At 42.0% G+C, this 15,824-nt stretch overlaps 2 protein-coding genes across 7 annotated transcripts in view; one reads left to right on the plus strand and one right to left on the minus strand.

The window, feature by feature from the left end:
• The window catches only part of PTDSS1 (phosphatidylserine synthase 1), a 41,396-nt gene extending 40,864 nt beyond the window's left edge, over window positions 1-532 (minus strand). For all 3 annotated transcript variants that reach the window (XR_012633100.1, XM_074898676.1, XM_074898675.1), the window contains exon 1: window positions 230-532. Coding sequence is in view for 2 of the 3 variants with exons in the window: in XM_074898676.1 (XP_074754777.1) it covers window positions 230-408 (179 nt within the window). In the remaining variant the exon portion in view is untranslated. The remainder of the gene's footprint in view (window positions 1-229) is intronic.
• On the plus strand, window positions 522-15,462 carry MTERF3 (mitochondrial transcription termination factor 3). 4 transcript variants are annotated; one of them, XM_074898680.1, is made up of 8 exons: window positions 522-601; window positions 1,293-1,635; window positions 3,687-3,839; window positions 4,917-5,106; window positions 8,327-8,474; window positions 9,732-9,803; window positions 12,578-12,739; window positions 15,041-15,462. In XM_074898680.1, exons 2-8 carry the CDS (start codon window positions 1,314-1,316, stop codon window positions 15,233-15,235), a joined length of 1,242 nt encoding a protein of 413 aa, XP_074754781.1. In that variant the 5' UTR covers window positions 522-601; window positions 1,293-1,313; the 3' UTR covers window positions 15,236-15,462. The 4 variants fall into 4 exon arrangements, with proteins under 4 accessions (XP_074754781.1, XP_074754778.1, XP_074754780.1 ...); XM_074898677.1 differs by lacking the exon at window positions 522-601 and adding an exon at window positions 686-758 and having other exon boundaries at window positions 15,041-15,460; XM_074898679.1 differs by lacking the exon at window positions 522-601 and adding an exon at window positions 695-758 and having other exon boundaries at window positions 1,290-1,635; window positions 15,041-15,461.
• Window positions 15,463-15,824: the final 362 nt, after the last annotated feature.

Below are 15,824 nucleotides of genomic sequence, written 5' to 3' on the forward strand. Positions count from 1 at the left end.
ACACCCCTGCCTGCAGAGCACACAGCGAGTCACGGCCCGACACCAGGGCTCCGGTTAACCCACCCCCAGCAGGAACCGCCGCCCGTCCTCGCTCCCGGGGGACCAACACCAGCCCCCTCCCCACCCCGGGAACCCCCTTCGCCCCAGGGCCGGGTACGCGCGGCAGCAGCGCTGCCAGCACCCAGGGGCGGGGCGGGGGATCCCCACGGCGCCGCCGGGGGCCGCACACCTGGTGAAGGCGAAGGCCATGAGGCTGAGGATGGTGAAGCTGAGCAGGGTGATGGTGTGCGGCCGGTAGAAGAACTCCAGCGTGATGTCCTCCACCTGCTGCTCATTGATCATGCGGAAGTGCAGGCGGTAGTTCACGTCGTCCTTGCTCAGGGTCCGGCTCCCCACGCACGACGCCATCTCGCCCCCTTCCCCTACGCCTCGGCGCAGCTCTGGTTCTCCCCGAGCGGCGCGGCCCGGCGCGGCCCGAACCGGCCCGGCCGCCCGCGCCGCCTCCCGCCGAGGCGCCGCCACTGAGAGGAGACGCGCCGCGCCCGCCTCGCTGAGGGGCGGAGCTCGCGCCGCTGCTCCCGCGGCACCTCGCGCCCGCACGGTGAGGGGAGGAGGGCGGCGCCGCGCCGCCCCCTTCAAGGCAGCGGCGGGAAGGGCCTTCCCCCCCCCCCCCCCCCGCGCCGCAGTGGTCTCACCCGGGCTGGGGCGGGGGACGCGCACGTGGGCTGGGCCGCACGCGGGCGCGGCGCGAGGGGCAGGTGAGGCGGCGGCGGGTCCCGGGCCCGGCCGGGCGGCGCGGCGGGTCCCCGGGGCCGCCGCGCTCGCCCTCCCCCTCCCGGGGGCCGGGCTCGCCGGTGCGGAGCGGCACACCCCGCCCTCCCGCAGGCTGAGCGTGGAGGCTGCCGGCCTGGCGGGGCCTGCAAGGGGAGGTGAGCGCGGCGCGGCCCGGCCCGGCCTGGCTTCCCCCGCCCTGCGGCGGGGCGTGAGGTGACGGCTCTGCGCGGAGGGCCCCGTCCCGCGGGGAGGGCCTAGGTTCCGGCTGGGCCCCCCCTGTGCTCCCAAGGGACCGGCTGCCGTGCAGGGCCGCGAGCTGTGGCGTTCAGAGCCGGCTCCTCTCCTCCATTAACGTCTCCTCCGTTTGTCACGCGTTAAAAGCCTCAGAGCAGCTATTTAATGCTTTGTAGCGAATAACTTCTGCTTTTACACTCAGGGGATTAACACTCACACTCCCAGCCCTGCGGGCGAGGTGAGGCAGCGCCTGTGTTAGTCCTCAGCCCTTTCTCTCCTAGCAGGATGATGCAGTGAGCTGGAAGATGGCTTCGTGGGCTCGGCAGGTCTCCCGCTGGTGTTGCCTGCTGCCATCGGCCCGTGCTGCTGAATTTCCTGGGAGGCTGAGCGGCCGCAGCAGCACCACACAGGCATGTCGTGGGTTCACCCCGCTGCCCTCTAGAAATGACGTTCTTCCGTGGAGACGGCAGGCATACAGGCGTGTATCTCTAGGAAGCAGCTCTCCACCTGGCAGTGCCAAGGATGGATCCTTTTCTTGTCGCGAAAGTACCTTGCCTTCACCAGTAAAACAGGAACAAGTAAAAGCAGAAACATTGCCTGATCTGAATGCAAAAATACTGTGTGAAGGTAAGAAGCCTTAGGGATGCCATTTCTCCCAAATCATGCTTGCAGTATTACCCTTGTTTCTTCTTTCTTGGCCTGTTTATCTAAAACATTTATCTGAAGTTCCTGACTTTCACTTCTTTTTAGCCCCATAGTTGACAAAGAATTCCTGTGGTCACTCTAGCATACAAAGAATACCTTTAAGCTGAGATAAAATGTTTTGGGTAGAAATGTCAGTATGAAGCTTCTGCTTGAAGGGATTTTTGTAACTCGGCCTTCAGCAGCTGAGCATTTGTCTTTCCCTCATAGCTGTACCGGTACAAAATAAAAGTGTTTGTTTGTCGGGTTTGGTTGATTTGGGTTTTTTTGAGCAAGGGTTCGAGGCCACCCCTGAAGCCGCTCGCAAAACTGCGGCGGTGGACAACAGGAGGCAGCAGAGTGTGAAGCCTGCTTAAGTACTGACTGCTCTCATGGGAAATGCTCCTCCAGCTGTCTCCTGAGGAAAGGAGATAGAAGGTCGCTTTGGTAGTGTTGCCCTGAGGAAATTGCTTCACTTTTCTCTACTTTTATATCTAAATGAGGATAAAAAAAATACCACCCTCTGAAAATAATTCTGCTATACTGAGGAAACTTGCTCTGGATTACTAAGCAGTCTTGTATGTTCAGATTCTGCTTTAAGCCCAGCCAACTTGGATCCTACAGAGCTTATTTTTGGGGTGGCTGAGAGCTGCAAGTGAGATCTGTGTGTTTGTGCAGCTGGTTCTGGAAACAGTGCTTCAGCAGAACTGACAGGTCAGCCAGCTCCTATGTGTCTGCACCTGCGGTGCAGTTTATCTATGTGCCAGATTTCTATCTGCCAGCAGACTTGCTGGTGTGTGTGTGTGTAGGATTTTGCCCAGTTGGCAGTGTATATAATGGAATAAACATAATTGCTAACTTTTTTTTTTTTTTTGATGACTTGAGGTATGTTTCCCGATAGGAGGTCTAAAGAATTTAAAGTGGCAAAAAAAGCATCTGTGCTTCTGGAATGGACCTTGGTGTACACTGGTTCGGTCCTCAACAAGTTTAAAGAAAATACTTGACATCCATATGGATTCCTAGAGAGTTCTTATTACTGTTTAAGGTGTAAATGTTGCTAAAAACATTTTACCGTGCTTTCTTTCTGTGGTTCAGAGAAAAACAAGTGGCAAGACCTTCTACAGCTATTGAACTAGTCTGTGCAGCTTTTCCTGGAACATTAAGATCATCCTGCTTTGGAACCTGTCTTGGTAGTTCTGGTGTGGCTTTGTTTTCTTGATATGGAAGAGTGTTACCCTAGTCTCTAGGATGTCATTGTGCAAAGGTACAGGGCAGAGAAAATCTCCATCCTGAAGAGTTTATAATAGGGCTGATGATCAGTAATCAGTTTGACAATTGAGGTGGATGCTAGCAACCAGCCTGCAAACAGTAATCTTGATCTAGCTGCTGTCAGTGGAAAAATAGATCAGTTTAGAGAAGTATTTTTTAAAAAGACACTGAGCTCTGTGACTTGGAACACTTAAGGGGAATCGAGCATAATGATATTCGCTTGGAAACCTTAATTAATAGAAAATGGAGCTTGATTTCTTTAGTTTGAGGTGGTGGCAGTCAGCAGCCATTCTGTAATGGATAAGACATGATAGCTTCGTTGGAGATGGCTGTGAAATACCATGCAAGTTAAAACAACTGCAGTTCAGGCATCAGATTCAGAAGAAGCACAAAGTAGTGGGCTTGTCAGATTATGAAAAATAATCTTTGCAGTAGTCTTTGATCTGGATATGAAAAGGCAAGAATGCATTTGTGAAAACATGAAAGAAGATTATTTTTCAAGAAGGTGATGTGATCTGTTGTCTTCAGTGATCAAGGCAGTAGACTGAAGGCAGGCTTGCTGGGTACTACACTCAGATTTGTCCACATGGACAGTGACAAGGAGATGGAACAGAGACAAAAACTGGGAGTACTCTTATGTTTTCATATGCTTTTTAATAGTAATAGATTGGCTGTTCAGCTCACACACAGGTCTTTCACAAAATGCATTTGGGTCTTCTGTTTCTTAGACTGGGATGACATCCCACCTTCATCTGCTTTGGAGGAGATTTCTGAGGAAGAAGCTGTACAGATCATTGCAGAACCGATTCTTCCCCTTCAGTCTTCCACACTCCGAGATTATGTCGATCACTCAGAAACCCTGGCAAAACTTGTCCACCTAGGTATGTGTGCTTTTGTTTATGTGGTTTGCCTATGTCTGGGGCTTTGGAGATTCTATAATTTTTGTTTTGATATTACTGTTTGCCTTGTAAACTTGAAAATAGGAACACTGACCAGTGGGTAAAAGCAACAGAATGTTATCCAGGGTAAATGGAAAGAGAGGGGATTGCATGACTCACTAGCAATGTCATATTACATGAAGACAAAGTTGGCTAATTTTAGTCCCTTAGTGCTGTGTATGCTAGAAGGAGGCATCTCCCACAGCTTCCAGAGGTGGGGAGCACTTTGTGTAACTTGATTGGCCTTTCTTTTGGGCTGGTTAAAGATGCTTTAATTTGCTGTGAAAATATTGCAGCTCTCTGAGGGAGGGAGGGAGGGAGGGAGGGAGGGAGGGAGGGAGGGAGGGAGGGAAGGAAGGAAGGAGGGAAGGAAGGGAGCGGGGAGGGGTGCAGAACCTTAGAAGTGGGGCACAGTAAACTGGAGAGGCAATGAATGAAAGAATGAAGGGATGGAAGATAACATTATGTATCATCAAAAAGCATGTGGACTCTGCAGGGGTAGCTGTGTTGAAGGTTGCTGGCCACCTCCTTGTTTCCCAAAAGTGCAAGGAACACTGGAAGAAAGTTGGAAAAATAAATATTTGACAGGGGGAGATCTGGCCCCATGTAGTAACAAATTGCTCTGTGTGAGCCAGTATCCAAAGGCACTTCACTGCAAAATTGTCCCCTTCCTTTGTATAATGGAGTTGGGAATTCCTTTCACACATCATTCTGAGACAGGAGTAGGTCTCTGCATGTGGCACATGCTCGTGGACTTGATTGTTCACATGCAGGATTCACTGCAAATGTCTTCCTTCAAATAATAAACTCAGCAAAAGTGTCTAAAATGACTGCTTGTTTTATCTGGAATCTTTCCACAGTATACAAGGTGTTGTGACCTTGCTGTGTTGAGCAATTGAAATATGCTAAATCAGTGCAAGAAAAGGAGTAGTCCTATAAATTTCAACATGCCTTTGTGAAACATTTATAGGAGTAGGGTCTGTGTTTAATTAAAACAATTTCTAATTTTGTTTATTGTAGGAGTTGACTTATCCCAAGTAGAGAAACGTCAAAAGGCAGGTCAACTCTTACTGACCTTGGACTTTGAAAAAGATATAAGAAAGATACTTCTTTTTCTTAAGGATGTGGGTGTAGAAGACAATCAGCTGGGACCATTCCTGACCAAAAATCCATACATCCTTGCCGAAGATCTGGAAGCTTTAGAAACCAGGTAGGCCTTTCAAATATCAGCAGAATGTTAAGTCCTTTGGCTTGAAGACCTGGTGTCCCAGTTGGCTTAACCTTGTCTGAACCCATGTTGCTGCTGCTTCCTTTCTCACTTGATCCCTGGCTCTGTGTTCCTGTGCGTTCCCATCAGTCAGCATTAAGATGTGGTGGTATCATAAGTCAACACCCTGATCTACTGGAAGACTGACCATTAACAAATTTTACAGCTCATCCCTGTCTCTCTGCCACAGAGGAAGCAGCCTGCCATCCTAAGCCACTTGCTTTACCTGGGTCAGCTTAGATTCCAAAATGTTAGTCCCTGAGGCTTACCTAAATTTGTAGAACAATATTAACGTCTTCAGTCATGCTTTGAAACTGGTCTTCTAGATGATATGTCTACCCATACCTTGTGAATTCTGCAGTAAAAGAAGCAGACCAGATTTCTTCTGTGTTTACATCTAATAACAGCAGAAGGTTTTGGTGACTTTTTTTCCTGTTGTCCAGCTCAAACTGGAACCACAATGAACTAATTCTTGTGTGTGTTCACATGTGTATGCCCTAAACTGTTCCGTAGTCCATAAAATGGACTTTTATTCTTAAAATTACTCCAGACAGTGTTTCATTAATTGAACACTTCTTTTACAGAACAACTCGTGTGTGTGTATGTGCACACACTTTGTAATTTACTCAGAAGGTCTTGGTATTTAAAATTTCCAGAAAAAAAATTAAAAAGTCTGTCTGCTTGGCTCTTGTACATAGTAGCTGTCCAAGGCAGAAATTTGAAAAAACAGCTTTTTGGAAACAGGCACATAAGTAGACTTACGTCTAACATAGGTTCATTTCTAACATAGACTTGACTTTTCTTTCTCTTCTGTTCTTCCGTGCTCCTATTCAGTAAGTGGCCTTTCAGAAACAATATCCGAAAAGAACCTCTGTCAGTGTTCAGCAGTAGTTTTGAGCCTAGATGTCAGGGCTGCTTATACTCTTCTGAAGAGTGTATTTTTTGCTATGATAAACACTCTAACTGTCCTATGAAGTCAGATTTGCTTTTCAGTGACTGTCCTGTGGCACTGCCTGGTTAGTGAAGTAAGGGCTGAACAGTGCAATCCAATTTCTTCTTCATTTTCTGCAGTTTCATTTTTCAGTGAGTTTATCTCTGGCACTGGTGAATGCTTTCCTGCAAGCTTTAAAGTAAGTGTGCTGCGGAGGGCGTATGGCAGGCTGTGGAGTGAATGTGTCTCAGATAGCTGTCTTTTGAAAGCCGAGTATCACCTTCGCATAAACACTTTGGTGCAGATGGACATGGTATTGGTTACATCACTCTGGAATGTTTTATTGCTATGGATTCCACGTTGCCAGGAAACAAAACACAAATTTCAATAGATTTGGCATTCGATTTCAGATAAACACTGTAAAAGTCAAAACATTCCATAATTCATAACAATTCTGACAGTTGCAAATCAGTGTCTGTACTGCAGCTGCACCAGATGCTTTGTTTTGCAGTATTGTTAATGATGGCTTAAAACTGTTAACATGCTACACAGAACTGCTGACCCCTGTAGTAGAACGAGGGCTAACCCTGGTGCCAACACTCACAGATTTATCTCAAACTTTAGTTGGGTTGTGTAATTGTGCTACTTTAATATATCAGTTTCTACAGTCAGGTTATTACGGTCTTGATATCCCTCTTTTAAGTTTCTTGCCTTTCCAAGATGCAAAGAAATGCTTCAGGTGTGAATCTCAATGACTTGTTAACAGAAAACAAGCAGAGGGGAGTCAGGACAACCAAAAGGTTTTCTTTTTAATCTGTCCATTTAGCTGTTTCTAAAATGCTTAGCAGTTGTGACCCTGAAAAAATGAATGGAAGAAGTATAGTGTAGCAAAGCTGCAGTGTTCAGTACATAATGGTATCATTTTTGAAGGGCCAGTTGTTTATTGTTGTGTTCTGCATTTCTCCCCCTCCTAACCTCTCCTTGTCTCTGAGGCTCCTGCAGCCAGTTCCATCAGCATTATTTGGAGTCTAGGCCATTACCTTCTGTGTTGGGGTGCCTGCTCAGTTAGGAATCGGTCCTCTAGACCTTGTTCTTAGGTCTTCTGTCTGGAGGTTTTTGGCTTGTGATGGCTTCATTTTTGAGGGCTTGTGGAAAGAGGAGGTTGTAGTGACTGGAAGGTGGTGTTGATTTTTTTTTTTTTTCTCTCCACAAGATGTGATTTAACACATCAACATTTAACAAGCCTGTCTTTTGCTGAATATATGCTCCTTCAGAATATTTTGCAATCTGTTTGGTATCTTAATTACTGCCAGATAAAATCAGTACTTGTATGATTTAAGTTTATCCGACAGCAAATACTTCTGTATATGCTCATCTATAACCAAAGGAAACTTCTTGAAATTGTAGATTAGTTTTTGTATAGATGGTGGCATGTGGGTTAATCATGTCTCTATTTTGTGGGCTGTATTCCCCCCCATTCCTTTTTCTGGGAGCTATGGTAATAATCTACTGCAAGTAGTATTTGAAACAGGATTTCACTTTCACTGAATTCAAAGTTTGGAAAAAGTTTTGAGTTGGAAAGAAAGCTCTGTTAAACTTAACTTTAGTCAGCTCCTTCTCCTTTCTGACAACCAGATGTTTTGTAACTAAATCCTTGGACCAGTGAGTGAAAGTAGGGACCTATTGTAACAAAACTCCATCTTTCAGCTGATTTGGAAATGTCTTTTTGGACAATGACTCTACAGATAGCATTGTTGTATGATATTTCTACTCCAGTGCTATTGGCAAAATGGGGATGTATGAGGTACAGTACTCTGTTCTTTCAGCAGCAGAAATGGAATTCATTAAAATAGCAAAAGGCTGTATATATCTTCTTGTCCATACCCTATGATGATCTATTAATGTGTTTGCAATCTAGGAGACAGGCTGGTAGTTAAATGTAGGTTAACATAGTTATCTGCTTAAGTACAGCTGGAAGGAATTAAAATCTGTCTTCAGTATTGACATTGTGTTCTGAGGTTTATTTTACTTTTAATTAATTGGAAGGGATGGTATTTTGCTTTTATGATAACTGCAGATTTCTCCCTAATTATTTTTGGCAGCGTTGCATGTTAATGCTAGAACATCTGTCCATTTATAAGATATCACTAAGGAATTTAAGCAAGTACTGAATAAATGGAGGCAATAAAATTTTCATCACTGGATTTTATTTTGTTTTTGTTCTCTTTCTAGAGTGGCTTACCTAAAATCAAAAAAATTTGGTAAGGCAGAAATTGCTCAGATGGTCTCAAGAGCTCCATATTTGCTGTTGTTTTCAGTGGAAAGACTGGATAACAGACTGGGTTTCTTCAAAAATGAACTTGGTCTCAGTGTAAAAAAGGTAAAGACTGAAGTCTTTAGGTACTTCATTAGTGACCACTGTAATGCCTTGAAACATGAATACTTCAAGTGTTAGGAGGTTATCCACAAACGTTAGTGACATTACTAATGGTAACAGAGCAGGTTACAGGAGGATAACATGATTTTAACTGTCTATAGAAGTAATATAACTGTCTATAGAAGTAATACGGACATCTAACATTGAAGTACAGTTCTTGAAAATTATCTGCTGCAAGTTATTGTCAAATAAGCATGTGTGTGTCCAGTTTCTTGTTTGAGGTAGGTCAGAGGACTGAATCTATTGCTGAAACAAGCAAGCAGCTTTTTTAACTTCTAGAAAACAACATGGCACTCTTCATCTCTTCAAGATACTATAACATATTTAACTCATCAGAGAAAAATAGTCTAATCTGTGAATACCATCTCAAACTAAATGCCAAATTATATGCACGGTTCACCAAGAGTAACCCCTGGGTTTGCTCCTTAGTGCTTACCACATTACGTCCTTAACAGGTATTTAGCACCATGCCTGGCATCTTCAGAGGAGGTAGTAGCTGGAGTTTCCTGGAATAAGTGGGCAGTGTTAGTTGCTTCCTGCAGTAGCTGGGGATTGCAATAAATATCAAGTTCCAATGAAATCTGGTGTTCTTCTATTGGCTTCTATTAGCTGAACAGTCATAGCTGTCACAGTGCCTGTTCCTGGCCTTACCGTGCTTGAGGTAAGAGATCTCTCTGGAAACAGGTTTAGTCACTGCCTTGTGTTCAGGGCAGATTACAAGTAATCACAGGGTTTAGGGGATGTGGAGTAATTTCTTGGATTACTGTGGTCTAACTAGATCCTAAGGTAGACATTCCACTGCAGCTGAAAAATCCTTTTATAGCTTCAGGTAGTGTGGTGGCTACTTTTTTTTAAAAAAGGTGGGAAGAAACAACTTGAGCACTGAGAGAGATTGGGCACTTGAGCATGCTTTCTACTTGTGGGGTATGCTTTTACTTCCTCTTCCTGTCTGTTTTACAACAGCTATGTTATTTTTTATTTTCCAAACGTATATTTGAGTAACTTTTTGCATCTTATGAATTCACATGAAGCAGCAATGTATTCTTTGGGGTAGGGGTAAAATGAAATGCAAGTGCAAATGCATCCCTCTTCCAACTAGAAAAAAAAAGTTTCTATTGATATCTATCTTTCTTTCACAGATTGATTTACAAAGAAGCTTTCAGTAATAATCTTTCCTTTGTGTGTTTTCTCTAATTGTAGACAAAAGATCTGGTAATTCGTCTTCCAAGGCTACTGACTGGTAAATTAGAACCTGTAAAAGAAAATCTTCAGGTGAGCTTATTAGTAGGTATTAAAAGTGTATTGCGTATTCAAATAGTTTTAAGAGTTGGCAGAAGATAAAATTCTTGGAGGAGAATCCTGCACAGAAATAATTTGATGAAATAATTCTAGTAGAGATATAAAACAGCTGCAGATTTTCCTCTGTAGCTTGCAAGTTTACAGCATATGTAGAGCAGTATCCTATTCTGTTTTCTACTCTGATGTAGGTTAGAAACTTCATCTGGGTCCCTTCCTGCCAAAAACTGCTATTTGAGGACACAAATTGTTACCCATTTCTTTATGATGAGTGAAAAATAGGGCCTGTTTGCTTCTTTTTTTCTTTTTTCCCCTTAATTATTATGTTTTTTTGCTAACTTGGATTGTCCATGAGGATTTAGGAGCAAGAAATGTGCAGTTGATTATTTTCCTCTTGGCAGGTAGCTGGTTTGCCAAAATATGCATTTGACACCTATTGTCTGATAGCAGATGGTCATTATTAACAACTGTTGGGTAAATAACTTAAAACCCACAGGGACTCCTTTCCCCTTTGAAAATTAAACTATGCATTGGTTTAATTATTGTGCTGTAAAGCCATCTAGGCCAAACAGCATGATGTAGTGTAACAATTTGAGAAATCTCATTATCCTATAATGCATAACTATTAATTAAAATATATAATTTTCAGACAGACTCGCTGCTCTGAAACTATTAAACACTGGGAATCTTGAAATCTGAAATGTGTGTGTGTGGTAAGGGAGGAGACTGGAAAGTAGCAGACTGTTCCAATTAATAGTGCTTTGTTTTTAATGAATGTTGTTTCCACAGACTAGGGATTCAGTATGTGTTGAATGTGCTTTTAAGATCCTTGGTTCTATGTGACTATTTTGTCTATCTATCAAAAAGTGTAGCGTCATTTTTAACATGTTCTAGAGAGAGAGAGGAATGACTTTTAGGTCCTCTAGAATCTACTGATACTTAGAAGCTCCAGCCTTTCAGGAGGTTGGATGTCTCATATTCAGAATTTAGGTTCAGACCTGTATTTCCTAAGCTGGTGGTGGGCAGGCAGTACTCAGAAAGTGAAACCGTATACCAGCAGTTCAAAAGTGATCTGGTGGTACCTCATTCTGAGTGGGCTGTTACATAGAATCAACTGCTGCAGCTGATGCTGGTTTTCAAAAAATACCAATGGACTAAATGAGCTGAAGGATGGCTTATTCCGTTCTTTGAAGGTTTCATTGAACATAATTAGAGATTCACTGATAGGATGAAACTGGAAAGCTTGCATTACCACTGCCTGTTGTGGGAATCTTACAGAGTATGTTGAATATTGCTGGGACTTACACAGTAAGGATAATAGCATACATGGCCTAGAGAGTTACTGAATATTAAATATGCTTGCAGTCAAACTGAGTGCAGTCAAAAGCAACTTAGTCTTGACCTCACCATTCATGTCAAGAGAGAGCTGTTTCATTTCACAGAGTAGAAAAGAAAAGCTCAAAATTCTTGCCACAGTTACCTCTACAGTGTGTCCAGCTATACGTTCTCCACTCATTTAACATCAGGTCATACTCTCAGATCTTGTGATCTTAATGCAGTAAGTTACCCCTGCCAATGCAGAGAGGTGGAAGACACCGCTGAAGTGCAAATACATCTCTGCATACTTGAATGCTGTCTTAGTTGCTTAGTATCTCATGATACAGAAATATTTATCAAGCAGATAAGGAAGAACCAGGAGTTGAAAGATCTGATTATAGTAATTTCTAGAAACAACTCCCTATAAGGATCTGGAAGTCCTAAGGTAGCTTCAAAACCCAGATTTTTAAGCCCTTCCCTTTGTATTTGCCAGGCAGTTTTGGAAAAGAGCTGTAGCCTTGGCATATCAAATTGGAAAAACAAAGAGCCCCACCTTTGCCAACTTGAAGTACCTGAGTAGGATTTGAAAGTTTGGTTATGTTGACTGGCAAGCACACACACTTCATGACTGAAAAGAAGCAGCTTGTAAGTGTCACTGGAGGATAGGAGAAATGGCTGAGTTACCAGACACTCTTGTATGTCGAATTCCTTTCTCAACAACTTAGTGAACTGCTTGCCATTCCGCACTTTGGGAGGAGTGCTCATGATTTTACTGAAAAAATGGATTTTGCTTTCATTTTGGGAAACCATAATTGAAGTCAAGGCAGTCTCTGAAAAAGACATCAACCAACTGTAAAATAAATTGAATACACCGCATATTCTACACATCTCTTTCAGGTCCAACAAGACTTCAGTTGAAGACTACAGGACTGAAATTATACTTCCTAATATAAAATTATAACTTGAATCCATTAGCAAAAAAACCCCCCACATTAATAAAAGTAGTCACTAGCTATTTGATTGCTGTGTTTTACAGAGCTCAACAGCTCGACAACTAGAAAGTTGATCTCTTTTGACAGCTTGGTGTTGAAACTGATTAGACTCTTCAGGGAGCATCTTTATGCTTGTAATTGCCACACATACCGAGACACAGCTTTTTTGTTCATTATCTTAGACAAACTGAGAAATACATAGCATTCACAGAATGCTTCAGGGATATTCTATAAACAAATAACACTGTAATCCAGAATGATAAATAATTTGCACTATCTGACTTGAGAAGAACTGGAGTGGCGGGTATTATTGTGGGGTTGCATTCTTGTTGCTGTGTGACAAAGGGTAGAAGAATTTTGCATTAGTTTATTTCGGTAGCATGTTAAAATAAGCTGTTTGCTGTAGCTGACTTCTGAAGGTAAAATTGTGCTCTTTTTCAGGTTTGTCAGATTGAACTTGGTTTTCAACGTAATGAAATTCAAGAGATTGTATTTAAAACCCCCAAGATTTTAACTGCCAGTAAAAAGAGACTTAAACAGACGTTTGACTACTTACACAACATAATGGGCATTCCCCACCACATGCTTACTCGCTTTCCTCAGGTGAGCTGTTAGTCTGGGAATAAATTGTAGGTGTTCTTTGCACAGCTTCTCCACTTGTTTGGTGCTGAAGGTGGAGTCTCACTGTATACAGGACATGGGTGAACTCTTCAACTTGTCTGTAGCTTTTACTCTTAACTGGGATAACTTTTATTAGCAATTCAGCAACCATTGAGGATTCCAGTATGGAAGTGCCCTTTTTCCCCTGACACATGTGACACCACCACCCTCCAGTCTTGTGAATTTTTAAGTTTTCAACAGAAGCAGTCATGCTTATCTTTTCTGGATTCATCCAAGAGTGATTACTACCTGCTTAGGGATTCCTTGTCCAAAAATATTACCTAGCTAAGAGACACAAGGGAAGACAGATCATGCAGAAGATGTATTTATTAGATAACATATTTATAAAAACATTTCTTTCAGATTTGTCTAAGTAAAATATAAATTTTATAGATTCTAGGATCTGAAAATACAGTTTATAGGTAAGAGAGGTTCTGTCCATTAGGCAATCAGATTCTCTTTGAACTTCCTATTGCTGCAGCAATAGCTAAAAAACTACAGGAGTGAAAAGAGATTAGTTTCTCGATAAGTATTTTGGTTTTTTTCAATCTCCTCGTTACTGTTACTTTCTCACAAATTAAGAGTTGAAAGCATTTGTCACTTCATCCAGTGCTGACATGCAGTCACACTACCTTCTTACAAGGAAAAAAAGAAAGCACAAATTACAACTTCTGAACTGCAATAATTTTCTTCCTAAAGCAAGTCCAGTAGGGAATCTAACTGGCTAATCTGTCTAAAAAGCCAACATTATATGGGGAAATAAAACTGCTCCCTAGGATTTTGATTACTTATCTTGCTATCTATCTCTGTTTAACAAGGATGCTTGCTGTAACTCCAGTCCATGTCTTTTGCCCTCTTTGACCTCAAGTGACCACAAGTCTTGCTCCCTTCCTTCTCAGTTGTCTTACTATTGGCTTCATGGTGGTTCATCTCATTATTTCCCTTCCTGTTTTGTGGACGGGTAATTTCCTCTATGCCCTGTTCTTCCCTTCCATCCTCAAAAACTGTGAGTTCTGGGATATGGCTAGTGCAGCTCAGTCTGTATATGGTCTGGCCATATAACTTGCAACTTGGGCATTCACAAATACATACTTGTCTCCATCTGTTCTTGTTTCTATTCTGAATGACAGTGATGCTGAAAATAAGAGGCATACAGGATTTTTTTTTTGTCAAATCCTCTCCGATGTTACAGCTGTTGTTGTAACCATCCTTCCTGTCAGCTAGCTCCATAAACAATGGATAAGGTTTTTTCCCCATCTTCTGACTCCCTCTTAAAATTCAAGGAAGGCAACAGCAGAATAGTAGTTTTGCTTTCTGTCCTAGTTAAAATTAGTTTGCATTCTCATAAAATCCTTCCTTCAGTAACATAGTCTCATTTTTAGTAAAAACTCTGCTCACTTTCATTGCTCTAGCATTCATGTCTTCACCATTACCTTCTCTAAAGCAGTGTCTTCTCTTCAGTTGTGCTGCTCAGAATTCTATGCAGAATTAGATCTCTGCTTTTAGACTCAACTGTGCAGCTCTTGTCTTCCCCACTTCTCTCTCTTTGTAAGATGTTCCCCTGATTTCTTTCATGTTTCCCTTACCATTGTTCTTGCCTTTGATGGTCTAGAATTCTTTTTGTGACAAATCTCTTCAAAGGTAGGCATTGCTATGCAGCAGAAGACAAGTGATTGTTTTGAACGACTGCACTGTGCCTTTTGGCTGTGTAATGACAGGAGGTGCAGCCACTCACCTTTTCTGTTGCCACTGTGCGATTCACTTGTTTGTATTACACCGTGTGGTCACCTGTTCGTTTCTTCCTTATAACAATGCTCATCTGAGTCTGGCTGTACAAATAAATGCTTCTGACAGTATAGGGAAAATGCTTAGGTATTCTTACTCCCTGGTTCTGAATGTCTCCTCTCCCCTTTCTTGGCTGTGATTACACGAAAGTAACATAGTCATCATCTATAAACAAAAAACTAACATATTTGAGAGTTGTATCACTCCCTGATTTCCCTCGTGTGGGTACATCAGCATACTGTATTGAAGCATTTATTTATAATTTAGATAATTTATATATAAATGTAACCTACCTGGTGTTTGACATAACTGAGAAGAAAATATGCAAATTATTCGTTTTCTTCCTAGATCTTCAGTTTGTCTAAAAAATGCTCCTACTTTAGATTAATCAGAATCTGAAATTTAGACAATCTTAAAGAGTCTTCCCTTTCTTTTTTTCTTTCTTTCTTTCCGTCTTAGGTTTTCAACTCAAAGCTATTACGAATCAAAGAGAGACATATGTTTCTTACATTCTTGGGAAGAGCCCAGTATGACCCAGCACAACCCAGCTACATCTCTCTGGACCAGCTAGTATCCTTGCCCGATGAGGTGTTTTGTACAGAGATGGCCAAAGCTTCTATACAGGACTTTGAAAAATTCTTAAAAACACTCTAATTAGTAACACATGTAAAAAGGAATAGAATAAAGTTATTAAATAAACATATTTTATAAAACTACTCCCCTTTACAGTCTCCTAACTTACTGGTTTAAGAAGTTGTTGCTTATGAAACATTTGTAGGATTTAAAGGCTCACAGTAATATTCTTTATGGTGACTTTAAATTGTATTTCAGAAGGATTGACTAAATATATGTTGACTGCTACTGATGCAATCCTTGTAATTAATTGCTAACTTAATTTGGAATGAATGGTGCCTGCACAGTAATAGAAAAGTAATTTACGGTAGCTTTTTTTTTTTTTTTTTTTTTTTTTTCCTTTCAATAATTTCACCATTTTGGGAGATGGAAAAACTGATTAGTGACCTACTCCTCTGTCTTCTCCCCTCGCCCTCCATCCCAAAAGTTAGAAAAACAAGTTTCTGCAGTAGCGAAGAAGTGATGTGTACTTGCTTTTATCTTAAGAGCTAATAATGTTATTCTTTTCCTTGTACAGTATAAAGAACACTGTTACATATGTGAAGTCTCTTATACAAAAAGGCATTCTTCAGCTGGTTACAAGGGCATTTCTTTGTGAAGCTGGCTGCTG

Source organism: Athene noctua, chromosome 2, assembly GCF_965140245.1.
Source record: "Athene noctua chromosome 2, bAthNoc1.hap1.1, whole genome shotgun sequence".
Classification (NCBI taxonomy): Eukaryota; Metazoa; Chordata; class Aves; order Strigiformes; family Strigidae; genus Athene; species Athene noctua.